The following is a 13,969-nucleotide window of genomic DNA, read 5'->3' as shown; positions in this document are numbered from 1 at the left end:
GTGCGTAGTATATTGGATTAACAGAAAAAATGCAATATGCATCATAACAAAATTAGACAGGTGCATAAATGTGGGCACCCCAACAGAGATATTACATCAATACTTAGTTGAGCCTCTTTTTGCAAATGTAACAGCCTTTAGATGCCTCCTATAGCCTTTGATGAGTGTCTGGATTCAGGACCGCGGTATTTTTGACCATTCACCCATACAAAATCTCTCCAGTTCATTTAAATTTGATGGCTGCCGAGCATGGACAGCCTGCTTCAAATCATCTGAGAGATTTTCGATGATATTCAAATCGGAGGACTGTGATGGCCATTTCAGAATATTTTACTTGCTTTTGTAGATTTCAAAGTCTGTTTAGGGTCATTGTACCATTAACTGTATGACTGATGCTTGAACATTGAATGCTTGAAGAATTTGTTGATATTGGGTTGAATTCATCTGACCCTCAATTTTAACAAGGGCCCCAGTCCCTGAACTAGCCCCACAGCCCCACAGCATGATGGAACCTCCACCAAATTTGACAGTAGGTAGCAGGTGTTTTTCTTGGAATCCGGTGTTCCTCTTCCACCATGCAAAGCGCTTTTTATTATGACCAAATAACTACATTTTTGTCTCGTCAGTCCAAAGCACTTTGTTCCAAAATGACTGTGGCTTGTCTAAATGAGCTTTTGCATACAACAAGCGACTCTGTTTGTCGCGTGAGTGCAGAAAGGGCTTCTTTCTCATCACCCTGCCATACAGATGTTCTTTGTGCAAATTGCACTGAATTGTAGAACGATGTACAGATAAACCATCTACAACAAGATGTTCTTGCAGGTCTTTGAAGGTGATCTTTGGGTTGCGCATATGCCTCTCCTGTATTTTTCTGGGCCTGCCAGACCTGAGTTTTACCACATTAGTTATTGACGGCACCAGTCAATAGTTTCTTTTCTTAAAATGCCTTTATTAGGACTTGGGCTCTGACCCCAAACAATTGGCAATGTTTCAGATCACACGGTCTTTTCTCAAGCCACAGACCTGGGTTTTACAGCAACTATGCCTGTGGCCTTACATTTCCTGATTAAATTCCTTACAGTTGAAACGGACAGTTTAAACCTTTGAGATAGCTTTTTGTAGCATTCCCTTAAACTATGATACTGAACAATCTTTGTTTTCAGATCTTTTGAGAGTTGGTTTGAAGATTCCATGCTAACACTCTCTTAAGAGGAGAGTAAAAACAGTACAACTTACAATTGGCCAACTTAAATACCTTTTCTCATGATTGGCACACTTGCCTATGAAGTTCAAGGCTTAACAAACGAATCCAACCAATTTGGTGTTGCCAGTAGTCAGTATTAAGAAGTTATTTTGCATTTAAATTAGCAAAATTACAAGGGTACCCATATTTTTGGACAGACAGATTTTTTACATTTGATTTAATCTCATACAACTGAAAACTGCTTCACTAAAGATCTTTGTTTAAAAAACACCCCAGTACTCAGATGTTCCTGGGAAATGAAAGACATACCACTGTTATCTTTTTTGTTGAGAGTGGAGTAAATTATTATGCAGGCTGAGAGGTTTTCCCAAATTCTTTCATATGACTGTATGTATGATAGTTAACCTAGGTCAAACCTATCCAGCAAAAACACAACCCAGCCCTTGCCATTACTTACACAGCTACGCCTTTCCTGCGCTATTACATGATGTATGAAACTGAGAACATCTGGACAATGATAAGCCACTTATATGATCCAGTTTGTGAGGGCAGATGGACTTTCTAGGCTTACAGATAACTGGGCAGGGGGAGAAATTCCTTCATCTGGTGGATGATACAGTGCCAAGAAAAGCCTGTGTATAGATTGGGATATGAAACTGTCTAGGTTATTAACCCCAGCTCAGTGAGCACTACAGTGAAAGTCTGATTGCTGCAGAAGCAAGTAAAAGACACTTCTTGTACAACACTGAAAAAGTATATTCAGTAAACTTTTAAAGGAATACTGTCATAGGGATGCACACTATCTAAAAAACCACAATGCAATTAGCTTCAGGCTCTCTGAATCAGCTTGGACAGTAAAGACCATACATACACTTGGAACTATTGGTAGTGACTTCTAAGAACAGTATCCCCACCATTTAAATACATTATACCATGAGTAACAGAGAGAACAGACAACTCAAATACAATAAATACGGTAAAACAAAAGAATATTAGCCACAGTAAAAAGTACCACCTGATACCACCGTACTCTTCCAAAAAGTAGGTTACCTGAAAGCTGGAGTATGTTTCTATTGGTCAAAATCAGTTCACAGATTGCCTTCACTGCTGAATATTTATTAATTTGCCATCTAGTGGCAGAGTATAGCACCTTGCAAGAAAACAGCAGGAAACATTCCATGCACTGCAGGGAGATAAAAATTAAATAGCTGCCTGAACAAATTGGAATGATGCTGGCTGTTTCTGCAAGCACAGGATCATACTAAAACAAAAACGTCATCATGAAAAAAAAAACATTTTAAATAGTAAAATAAATTATTTGAAAGTGTAACAGTTTAATAAAAAATGACAACTTCAAAAAATGATGACAGTATCCATTTAAATCATTTGCTATTTATGTTTCATATCATTAAATAGTACTTTTAATATCAATAAACGATGCATGGAAAGTCCCAGTTCTACTAATCCTGGATTAAGACAACTGTAATTCAAAACATATGGACACCTGGATATTGTCCCTGTGCCTTGGAAGAACCAGGCGTGTAATCTCATAAGTACAGCAATGCAAATCTTGTAAAGATATAAAGCAGAGCAAGAAAGAGCATTGCAGTATGTTATTAAAAACATGCCAGGAAGGATAAGCTTGTTAAGCATGAATAAATAAAGGAATTTATCTTAACTGTACAGCACCTAATCCAGAGCAAAGGATTGAAATGTAAAGGACAATTTTCTGTCACTTCCTGATGATCCCTTTAGCTGTTTGGGGGTCAAAGGTTAGTGACTATTTATTGGTCTTGTCTAATATATTGGCACCCCAAATGAATTTCAGTTTCCTTGTCCTTTAGGAACAATCATCATATTTCCCTAAGGCATAACATCTAGGACAGAAAGTAAAGATTCAACCCAGATCGCACCCTAATTAACCTTTAAGCTGGTTTTAGAGGAGTATCTATGAAATAAAAATTATTTATAATAAAAAGCCTACTTGATTATATTTCTCCACATCCGCTTGTAAGATCTATGGATGACCACCACAGTATAAAAGATAAAGCTTACCTAGAAGTAGTCTAAAACTGATAATATCTGACAAATCACTTAAAATAGAAAATAATTTAAATGTAAGAAGTGCTAGAGGACTACTCTAAGTAAGTTTACAACCATTTATTTTTTGGGGATTTTTGCTCTGGATTAGGTGCTGGATCCCCTTTCAGGTTTGGGACCCGAATCCACTCACTTGGCCCCCTAGGGAAGTCAATCTTACAGTTTTGAAAAAAACTGTCTGATTAATTTTATGGAATTTCCCTTGATTCCATGAAAAAAATGACAAATTCTGTGCCGAGATAATATATATTCCAAGTCATCATTATATGCTTTCATAAAGCAAGCTATAAAGACTAAAATTCGGGATGACAGTTTTCGGTGAAAATGTGCAATTATTTTTCTCCCCTCTACCTTCTATGGCCTAATTATGAATGAAATGATGAATTTATGAAACGAATAACTTATTATAAACAGTAAAATTCTACTTTCTTATTTATGTACAGAGCAATGGTCATGAAAAATCACCATACAATGTAAAAGATGTGAAGGAATCAGTGCAGCATGCAAAAAAAATGAACAGAAATTATTAGTTAAACTCCATTCACAAAAATGGAAATCTGTTGGGACTGGGTGTTGCAAAGCTCTATAGTTGGTATTGTTCCTTTAAGACAAATGTCTCAGTGGGGGTATTTCAATTCACATACAGTTAGCAGTTTTATAAATAAGTATCCAAAGTAGTAAAACGGATATTAATATGAAGAAATCTCCTCAGTCACTTCACCCCACATTACTCAATTTAGAGTATGCTCTCACTATAACCTTATAATACTTGGATTCAATATTCGAGATTGTAACTGCTGTACACCCCGGGTCTGTCCCAGGTGTATCCAGTAACAGCAATACAACTTTTCCATGCACAAATGAAAAAGAGTTGTTGTTGAAGGGCCCCTTATGACTCTGTCTTTGTTTTTATGGGTTAGGGTATATTTTAGAGCAAGTTATATATGATTAAATGTGACGGATTCTATATTTTACATTGCTGCATATAAATTATGTTTACCCTACATAACTGAGATCCACTGGAATCAAGGAGGCCATACACTATAAGATCCACTTGTTTGGCAAGGTCACCAAACAAGCGGATCTTTCCCCAATATGCCCAATAATGGCAGGTCAATATAGGATTAATCTGATCATTGGGCCCTAGGGTCAAATGATAGGTTTATAATGATGGCAATGGGCGCTGACGGTTTGACGATTCGGTCCTCAATAGCAGGAAAATTGAAACCTGCCCGATCGATATCTGCCCGGTTTTTGGGCAGATATCGATCTTGGAGACCAATCAGAAGCCCCTATACATGGGCAGATAAGATGGTCTAAAAGATCGATATCATCAGATTTAATCTTCCCGTGTATGGCCACCTTATATTTGTGATGAGTGATAAAGTTACTTTTAGACTCCATGTGGATTTGGAGTATCTAGGGTAAGTGTTGCAGTTCAGTTTGTGTTACTATTTATTATATATATATATATATATATATATATATATATATATATATATATATATATATATATATAAGGGTTAAGAGATGATATAACAACCAAGTGACTTAAAGAAGAACTAAACCCTACAAATGAATAGGGCTAAAAATGCCATGTTTTATATACTGAACTAAAGCCTAAAGTTTCAGCTTTTCAATAGCAGCAATGATCCAGGACTTCAAACTTGTCACAGGGGGTCACCATCTCACTCACATGCCCAGTGAACTCTAAGCAGCTGCTGAGAAGCTAATTATCAAGTAGAAAATGAGGTTGGTCTGTAAAATAAGCTGATGCTACAGGGATAATTATTAAATTCTGATGCTAATTGCACTGGTTTCTGTGCTGCCATGTAGTAATTATCTGTATTAATTACTAATCAGCCTTATATTGTGACATTTATATTCTATGTGTACTGTATATTTTGAGTTGGTCCCTAAGCTCAGTAACTGACAGCACCATGGAGCATGTGCAGTGAATGAGCAGAAAAGTAGATGGGGAGCTACTAGGGCTGTGGTTGCCTGGGGCTGGTTCAGAATCAGTAAGGGATGGATGGGGGTTCTAAAGTGGACTGAAGTTAAAACATAGCAAGTTTAAATATGTATCCACAGCTTCTCACTGATCAGCCCAAACCCTAGCCTAGCCATTCAGTTATTCAGTTTAGTGCATAGATTTGTTACAATAAATAAAATGTATAACTGTTCTCTTTCCTCATAGTGGATCAACAAAGGAGAAAATAAGAGAAATTGGTGACAGTGTTTAGGGGTCAGAAAGAGACGTTTGTTGGGTGTAAAAGGATGACCAGTACAGATAATTAATTTCTGCTGAATTCTGATCAACAAAATGAATAACAAAAGTCTAGGGTTTTGGATGGATCAACAAGAAAAATGATTTGGTTATTTTTGGCCTGTGTGGTTATAACTGGACAGCCAAGAACTACACAGATTGAACTATGAAATCTATTTATTTTTTCAGCACTTATCAGCCCCGCACAAGAAACCTCATATCCTTTAACTCACAGACCTCACCCTCTGTTTTTCTGTCTAAAGCAGTTCATTTTCTCTAGGCAGTGTTTCACTGCTTAATTTTAGTCTAAAATAAATAGGGAACTCTTGGTCATGAATTTCCCAGAAATCAATGTTAAGTACGGAGAAACGTGAAAGAGTGCTCCATATCTCCCATTTGCAGGAACAGCCACTCCCTTCTGGCACGATGACAAAAACACAAAAGCAGCTCTTCTTTTTCATTACTGAATTCTTTGCTACAAGTGAATTCCAGACAGGAATCCTGCTGCTTGAAACAAACAAGGTTAGTTATACATTACTTTACCTTCACGCACTCATCAAGAAACGAGAGTTGCAAGAAAACTATATCCTTTAAGGGCTACACAACTTATAGTCGTAGTAAAGTAGGTGCAGGGGGGGGTTTAAACAAATATACTCATATGATTGTTGCATTATCTAAGGTAACAAAGCAATAAGAAAGGAAATTGTACTTTATAGAAAATATAAAATAGATTCTAAAATCAATAGCAGGACATTTCTTCACACTTAAAACAAGGGTACATCAGAATAGTTGAAAAAAGGTGATTGACTTACTTTCTTTATATTATTTTCTCATTTTAGTTGTATTGGAAAAGAGATTATTACATTATTACACGTATCTAACCTATGCTAAGGACCTGGGGTTTTCTGGATAATGAATCTTTCTATAATTTGGATTTTTATACCTTAAGAAAATCTATTTCTAGAAAATCATGTAAACATAAAATAGGCTGGTTTTTCTAGGATTCGTATAATTAGTATGATGTAGAGTGTGATATTCTCAGACAATCTGCAATTGTTTTCATGTTTTATTATTTGTGGTTTATAAGTTATTCAGCTTTTTTATTCAGCAGCTCTGCAGTTTGCAAATTCAGAAATTTTGGTTGCTAGGGGCCAAATTACCCTAGCAACCATGCATTGATATGAACAAGAGACTGGAATATGAATAAGAGAGGGCCTGAATAGAAAGATGAGCAATAAAAAGTAGTACAGGTATGGGACCTGTTATCCAGAATGCTTGGGACCTTGGGTTTTCCAGATAATGGATCTTTCCGTAATTCGGATCTTCATACCTTAAGTCTACTAGAAAATCATGTAAACATTACATAAATCAAATAAGCTGGTTCTACTTCCAATAAGGATTTATTATATCTTAGTTTGGATCAAGTGCAAGTTACTGTTTTATTATTACAGAGAAAAAGGAAATCATATTTCAAAATTCGGGTTATTAGATTATAATGCAGTAAACTGGAGATGGCCTTTCCGTAATTTGGAGCTTTCTGGATAATGGGATAACGGACCCCATACCTGTGTATAACAATACATTTTAGTCTGACTGCACTGACTTAATACATTTTAGTCTTATAGAGTAGTGATGTGCGGGTCAGGATTTACCCGACCCAAACCCGCCCTCCCTCCACCCGTGCCTGCCTTCCGAGTTCCTTTGCCCCGCTGATTATGTCACAAAAGGGGCAGGGCGAGCAGGCGCGTGGCTATAAACCGAAAGCCGGCAGTGTAAGGTGTTGAGTGGGGAGAGCAGGAAGAAGAGCCCGACCCGCACCCGCAAATGGGGGTATGAGGTCGGTCGAACATCACTATTAGAGAGCATTTGTTTTTAGATGGGGTCAGTGACCCATCTGCAAGCTGGAAAGAGTCAGAAGAAGGCAGCAAATAATTCAAAACCTATAAATATGGAAAGTTGCTAACCATTCTACAACATAATAAAAGTTAATTAAAGGTGAACCACCCCATTAAAAATAATGAAAAAAAACTAAAAGAACAAAAGTAAACCGTTATAGATAGTTTTGCTTGTTTATGCCAATCCTTTTTCAAGGTGTGATATGCAAATTAGCACATTGTTGATAAATTGCTTGTGGAACACGGTAATATTCAGCTAAGTTCTGCAACCTGTTAAATACAGACCTATATTTGCCATACTCTCTTTTACTTGGAACTAAATATCCATGTTCTTTAAGTAACATCAAAGAATAGAACAGCATTATTTTTTTCAATAGACACACAAGTGGTATAGATTTTTGAGGTACTGTGTCTGATAAATATAGAATGTTCAACATAACAAGTAAAACTGCACCAGATGTTGCCCTTTACTGCTGGAGACTTTTGATGGAAATCTGTGGAACTGGGCTGCAGGCAGTTACTGAATATTGCTGTTACTAGGTGTGGTTTGGGGCTTTTAAGACATCCAGAGTAAACTTTGTAATAGTTTTATGCATTTAACAAAAATAACAATTGGATTCACAGTGAACAGAATCCTATACAATGTACTACACTGAAAATTCCTCCACCAGGAACTATAAACACTACTGTAAACAGCAGTTAATAGTTTAAATCTGGGTCTTATTAGAGCTAGTTTGATCTCTGTAACAAGGACGCAGAGATAAAAAGAAGAAAAAAAAGATGTAATAGGAAAAGAACTTGATACACTACACTGTGTTGAAAACGTAGAAATCTGCAGATATAAACCTCTCTTTTTACAACTAAAGATATAAAGCAAAGGTTTACAATTTTGAGACCACAATATTAAGGGGCCCATTTACTAAGGGTCGAAGTGAATTCAAAGTGAATTTTCGAATTCAAAAACTTCAAATTTTTGAAGTAATTTTTGGGACTCGAACGATTTCTGCAATTGATCGAACAATTTGAATTCGATGGTTGAATTTCGAAGTTTTACCACTTCGAAATTTGACCCTTAGTAAATGTGCCCCTAAGTGGAGTTCCAATAATTCCTTTGCTTTAACCCTTTGAGTGCTGGCTATATCCACTCACAACTGGCACCATGTATTCCTAGCGACATGTTTCTTCATAGGCATAGTACTGGCATGCTGAATTGTAATCATTCTTCAAAGAAGAATAAAATAGCATCTGGGCCCTGGTTTAAAAACTGGTAGCTGTATAAAGGTAGCTAAAATCTTTATGACACAGAGTAAGTAGACCTAATCATTTCTTTACCCTCCTCAAGTCAAGCACAATGGTTAACACATATTCATAACTCAGATAGAGTTTAAACACTTTAAAATCTTTTAAGTATATTGAAGGCAGTGGAATACTAATATGATTTGCATGTCAGACTAGTTGCTAGGGCTGACTTACTCTAATTTGGATGTTAGTATGAAAGATGTATAGCAGAGCACCTGACTAAAAATATAAATAACAATAAATGATAAGCCTTATAACCAATCCTTTTTTTTTTTTTTGGTTGATGAGGTCAATGGCCAACAAACAGATACTATTTTCAGCTGCATGGGGTATAAAAAAGGCTAATGAATTGACGGGTGTAAATGATAAAAAAGGAACCCAGTATAAAGAGCAAAGGGTTTAATATATATATATACCTGGGGCCGGTGCTCCTATCCTTCTTCCTTCTTCACACTACAGCAAAGAACGGAATTTGATGCAAAACCTGGCTTTTTGACTCTACTTCACATGTGTCAGCCTCTGGGCCATTGAAGAGTGAAGAAAAGGAAGAAGATCACTCTGTGGTGTTCGATCATAAGTACCCCAGGCCGGTGCAGTTGTCTGCTAACAGGAGCACCAACCTGAGGTATTAGGTAAGTGATCAGTGGGGGGTGCCTATCATCTGGCACACCATCACAGTCATCATCAGACAGAAGTTGGGATTGAGGAAAAATTCAATAAGAGGCTGATCACTAATTTATAAATTAATGACTAAAGGTGAAGTAGTGATCACCCCTGCAAATACTAATAAACTGTTGGCTTGTAGCATTATTTAAAAATCTTTGGTGTAACTAGAGACCACGCTGGCATTATGTATGTATGTAAAGTAAGTAATTTTATTGTAGAAATTGGTTTTCTTGGCTTTACAAGTACCAGATGTTTGCTAACGGTCAAAACTAAATATTGATAATAATGTAACCCTGATTGATAGATATAAAATATGGGTCACTGAGGAGTTCCATGAGGTTGATTGAGTGCTTTGTTCAGGTCATGGAACTCTGACGATACAATGAATTATATATATTTTTACAGGAGAAGGTACATTTTTTTGAAATGCTATACAAGTTTTAATAACAAAAGTGACACAATGGCATCAATAGACCCAGCCCACAATTGGTGAATTCACTAACCAAAACGTATATGAATATATTTCAGATTAATGGCTTGGTTAATTAAAATGATGTAATATGACATTATTTTTGCTTTATTAAAGAAACCACCATGGAGGAAAAAATCAATACCACAATAAGAGCAACAACAGAAAACTATGATGAATATGGAGACACCACCTTTGACTATGGTAATTACGAAGAGCTCTGTGAGAAGAAGGAAGTTCGACAGTTTGCACAGATTTTCCTCCCTGCTTTCTATGCTGTGGCATTCGTGATAGGGGTGGCTGGGAATTCTCTGGTGGTTGCCATATACTCTTATTACAAGAAGATGAAAAGCAAGACTGATGTGTACCTTCTTAATCTGGCAGTAGCCGACCTTTTACTTCTATTTACACTACCTTTCTGGGCAACTAATGCTGCCGTAGGGTGGCAGTTTGGCATATTCATGTGCAAGATAACTTCTGCTTTGTATACTATAAATTTCAGCTCAGGTATGCAGTTCCTGGCTTGTATTAGTCTAGACAGATATTTTGCTGTAACCAAGGCTCCCAGTGCACAACCCGTTGGAAAGATGGGTCGGGTAATCTGTCTCTTTGTCTGGAGTACTTCTATGCTGTTGAGTATTCCAGATTTATATTTCAGCACAGTGAAGGAACATAATAACAAGCACGCATGCCTTCCAGTATACCCTAAAGATAAGGTAAAGCAAACCACTGTATTGATCCAGATTTTGGAGATAGTATTTTGCTTTTTACTGCCATTTCTTGTCATGGTATTTTGCTATGCATCAATGGCAAAAATTGTGCTAAAAACTCCCAATATTAAAAGATCAAGATCTCTTAAGGTGCTGTTGGCAGTGGTTGGCGTCTTCCTAGTAACTCAATTACCATATAATGTAATTAAGTTCTGGAGGGCTATAGATATCATATATGCCTTAATAACTAGTTGCAGTATGAGCAGAACCATTGATATTATGATTCAGGTGACTGAAAGTTTAGCCTTGTTTCACTGTTGCCTCAATCCAGTTCTATATGCCTTCATGGGGACAACGTTTAAATGTTACATTTCAAAGATTGCAAAAAGATGTGGCTCCTTACGAAGACAAAGAATACACAGCACTGAAGAGTTCTCTATGCATTCAGAAAACCATGTTGAAGAAACCAGCAGCTTTTCTATCTAAAATACTTGTAAAAAAATTTGCCCTTATATGACTTGCACAGCAAAATGTTGGATCACTCATATGTATTATACGCAAATGCACCGAGCTGGTAAATTTGCCTCTTCATTACATTTGTAGCAGAATTGTAAATATTTTTTGTATTATCATAACTAAAAGTTTTTTTCTGGTTAAAGCTGCCTTTTTTCATGGAACATTTTTTAATTCATCGTTTATGCAAATGCTGGGTTATCAGAACAATCCTCTGCATCTTAGCATTCACATAAGGTGAAAGCAGTCATATTGCTTCTCTTGGTTGAAATTTTCTACGCATACATCATTACAACAGTGCAATGTAAAATCCAAGCAGATTAACCTCTAAGATTTGTGCTTGTGGGTGCACACACATTGAGGCCAATGAACACAGAAAATGTTGTGTGAAAGCACAGTTTATGACTTATTTCTCTACCTACCTCTCTGTGCATACAGCATATTAGAATTACACATATGGACAAGAAGAAGTTAGAAGGAAATACTGGGGCAAAGGTAGTTAGATCAATAAATCCTTATTAGATTAGATATTTTTAGAAAAACTAGTATAAGATAACCCATTCTAAGGGTTGGGGCAGACGAGCAGATTCGGGGAGATTTAGTTGCCTGGCGACTTCTCTTCTGCGCGGCACAAACTGCCTTTTGTATGCATGAATGAAGAATCGACTGCGCTAATGCACTTGTGTTGCTTCGATTTCTGAAGTCGCCCAAAACGGAAATCGAAGCGCCGCGAGTGTTTTAGCGCTGGCAATTCTTCATTCAAGCAGACGGAAGGCAGTTTGGGGAGATTGTCGCCACGCAGAAGAGGCGATTAGTCGCCAGGCGACTAAATCTGCACAGATGCAGGATGGTACTGCATCATTCATGGTACTGCTTCATTCATTTTGTGCTACATGTTATGGACCATGTCCACCATTCCCTAATCACTTCTAACCTCCACAAAATTGCTGAACTTTTTTGCGAACCTTCTGATTGAGGCATATATTTCAAATAATACAAAATGAGCAAAAATTAATAGACACATTGTTACTCGAATATAAGCTGTCAATTGTTTGCCCCTGTTTTTCACTTTTAACCCAATCAGTTGATTACAAAAGAACAAATCAGGCAAAAGTAAGGGAGTGGTTTGCAGTTTCTATGAGCCACAACTCACAAGCAACAACAAAACAGCACCCTGAAAAAGTATAAAAAAGGCAACATTTTGGGCTTAACAAGCCTTCGCTCCATTGAATCCCTGTGACAGGAAACAAGACGTGGGTGAAAAAACCCCATGATTTCTTGATTTTATAGCAGATATTTATCATTTTGTAAAAAACAGATTTGTGAGGTAGACATGCTGACAAATGTAAAGGTTATTTAAAGGTTTAACTATTCTTTGTAATGCACCTAAGAAGCTACTTTATTGGTTTGGCAATGTTCTTTCAGCTAGTTTGCTTAACAAAAAGTATTTTATTGCCAAATAATTAAGGGCTTTGGCACACAGGGCAATGGTAAGGCTTTGAAATAGCTCAAATACATGGGTTCAAAGCACTCCAAACCAATCTCTATATGAATAAGAACTTATGCAAACTCTTGTAGGGTCACTGTTGCCTGGAAAAGTCTACAAATAGATAACTCCAGGATGGCTGGACAGCTAGAGTACACTAGCAGTCCAGACAGCCATCACAAAGACTTCTTGTATTTTTTGTTTATTACAATTTAATACAATTGAATATCAGTAGCTACTTAAAGGCCATTCACAGTGTGATTCTTTTGTGCCAGGAATATACTTACCACTACTCCACCACTTTTTCCCATTGATTACATAACTGTCTCTATCCCTCTGAATGCTGCATTCCATGTTGGTGGCATCACTAGAAGCCACATCAGGTTCTATAATTAAAAAAAATAACACACAGAATTAGGCATGAATGCATGCTTTAGTATTTGGATGTCTCTACACATCTTTATAACAGAATAATAACAAAAGATTCTTTTGTTGGCCTTTTCTTTATTTACATGTATACCATTGCATGAAAATAATTTAATGTTGTATAGTGAGAATGTTTTGTAGAAAAAAAACAACTGTGCAAACTAATCGAACAAAAGAAAATTATGACAAGATAAAATAAACAAATGAATATGGTAAAGAAAAATACTGTTAGCTGGAGCACAATGCCATGTTATTCCACAGAGATGACGATTCAACTACTCTAATATTGGCTCAGATGTAAAGAGGCTATTGCCATTGCTAGCATGCATGGCTGGCCATAAGCCAAACCATTCTGCACATTCTATATGTTTAAATCAATAAGGAGGCAATATATTGGTCATGCCTCATATTCATACATGGCACCTATGACAAAATGCAGACTACATGGATAAAATTTTCAAGTGCCCTGTATTAATGGTGAAATATAACTACCCTAATGCCACTTCTTTTCTTTACAACCAGAAAATTAAGAAATCTGAACATGCTCAGCTACTTCCAATTTGGTAGCTCATTGGCCGATGCTTGAGAAGAAAACAACAGCCTCTTTGATACCTGATTAGGTCTCAGTTGACCTTGGGATCCCATGACTGACCCTGACCATTCACACTGTCCTGGACATCCAAAAGGAATCCCTGGGACAAGACATAAGATGGAGTCCCTCCACTGGAGTCACTGTAGAGGAGCAGACTTTCCACAGTTCCCACAACCAGAATCTAAATTTGGCTAGCAATATATTTGAAAAGAAGCAAGGACATGTTCATTTTAAGATAGGCAGTATTCTGTATTAAAATGAACCACTGTGGGCAACAAAAGAAACAATGTTTTCTGTAGCATTGGTTGTTGTGAGCAAACATTGTACCTTTTATTAAATTATC

The 13,969-nt window shown here is 36.8% G+C and overlaps 2 protein-coding genes across 4 annotated transcripts in view; one reads left to right on the top strand and one right to left on the bottom strand.

The window, feature by feature from the left end:
* The window catches only part of acad11.L (acyl-CoA dehydrogenase family member 11 L homeolog), a 57,021-nt gene that overhangs the window by 16,422 nt on the left and 26,630 nt on the right, over positions 1–13,969 (bottom strand). Inside the window, exon 14 of the mRNA XM_018267514.2 lies at positions 12,896–12,994. Coding sequence (XP_018123003.2) covers positions 12,896–12,994 — 99 coding nt within the window. The remainder of the gene's footprint in view (positions 1–12,895; positions 12,995–13,969) is intronic.
* Positions 5,807–11,271, top strand: ackr4.L (atypical chemokine receptor 4 L homeolog). 3 transcript variants are annotated; one of them, XM_018266624.2, is made up of 3 exons: positions 5,816–6,092; positions 9,224–9,396; positions 10,017–11,267. In XM_018266624.2, exon 3 carries the CDS (start codon positions 10,025–10,027, stop codon positions 11,093–11,095), a length of 1,071 nt encoding a protein of 356 aa, XP_018122113.1. In that variant the 5' UTR covers positions 5,816–6,092; positions 9,224–9,396; positions 10,017–10,024; the 3' UTR covers positions 11,096–11,267.

The sequence above is a fragment of the Xenopus laevis genome, chromosome 6L (genome assembly GCF_017654675.1).
Source record: "Xenopus laevis strain J_2021 chromosome 6L, Xenopus_laevis_v10.1, whole genome shotgun sequence".
Lineage (NCBI taxonomy): Eukaryota > Metazoa > Chordata > Amphibia > Anura > Pipidae > Xenopus > Xenopus laevis.
This window is presented reverse-complemented; position numbering and strand designations above follow the sequence as displayed.

Excerpts from the sequence above, each read along its gene's own strand:
- ackr4.L (XM_018266625.2), top strand. The coding sequence starts at position 10,025 with ATGGAGGAAAAAATCAATACCACAATAAGAGCAACAACAGAAAACTAT.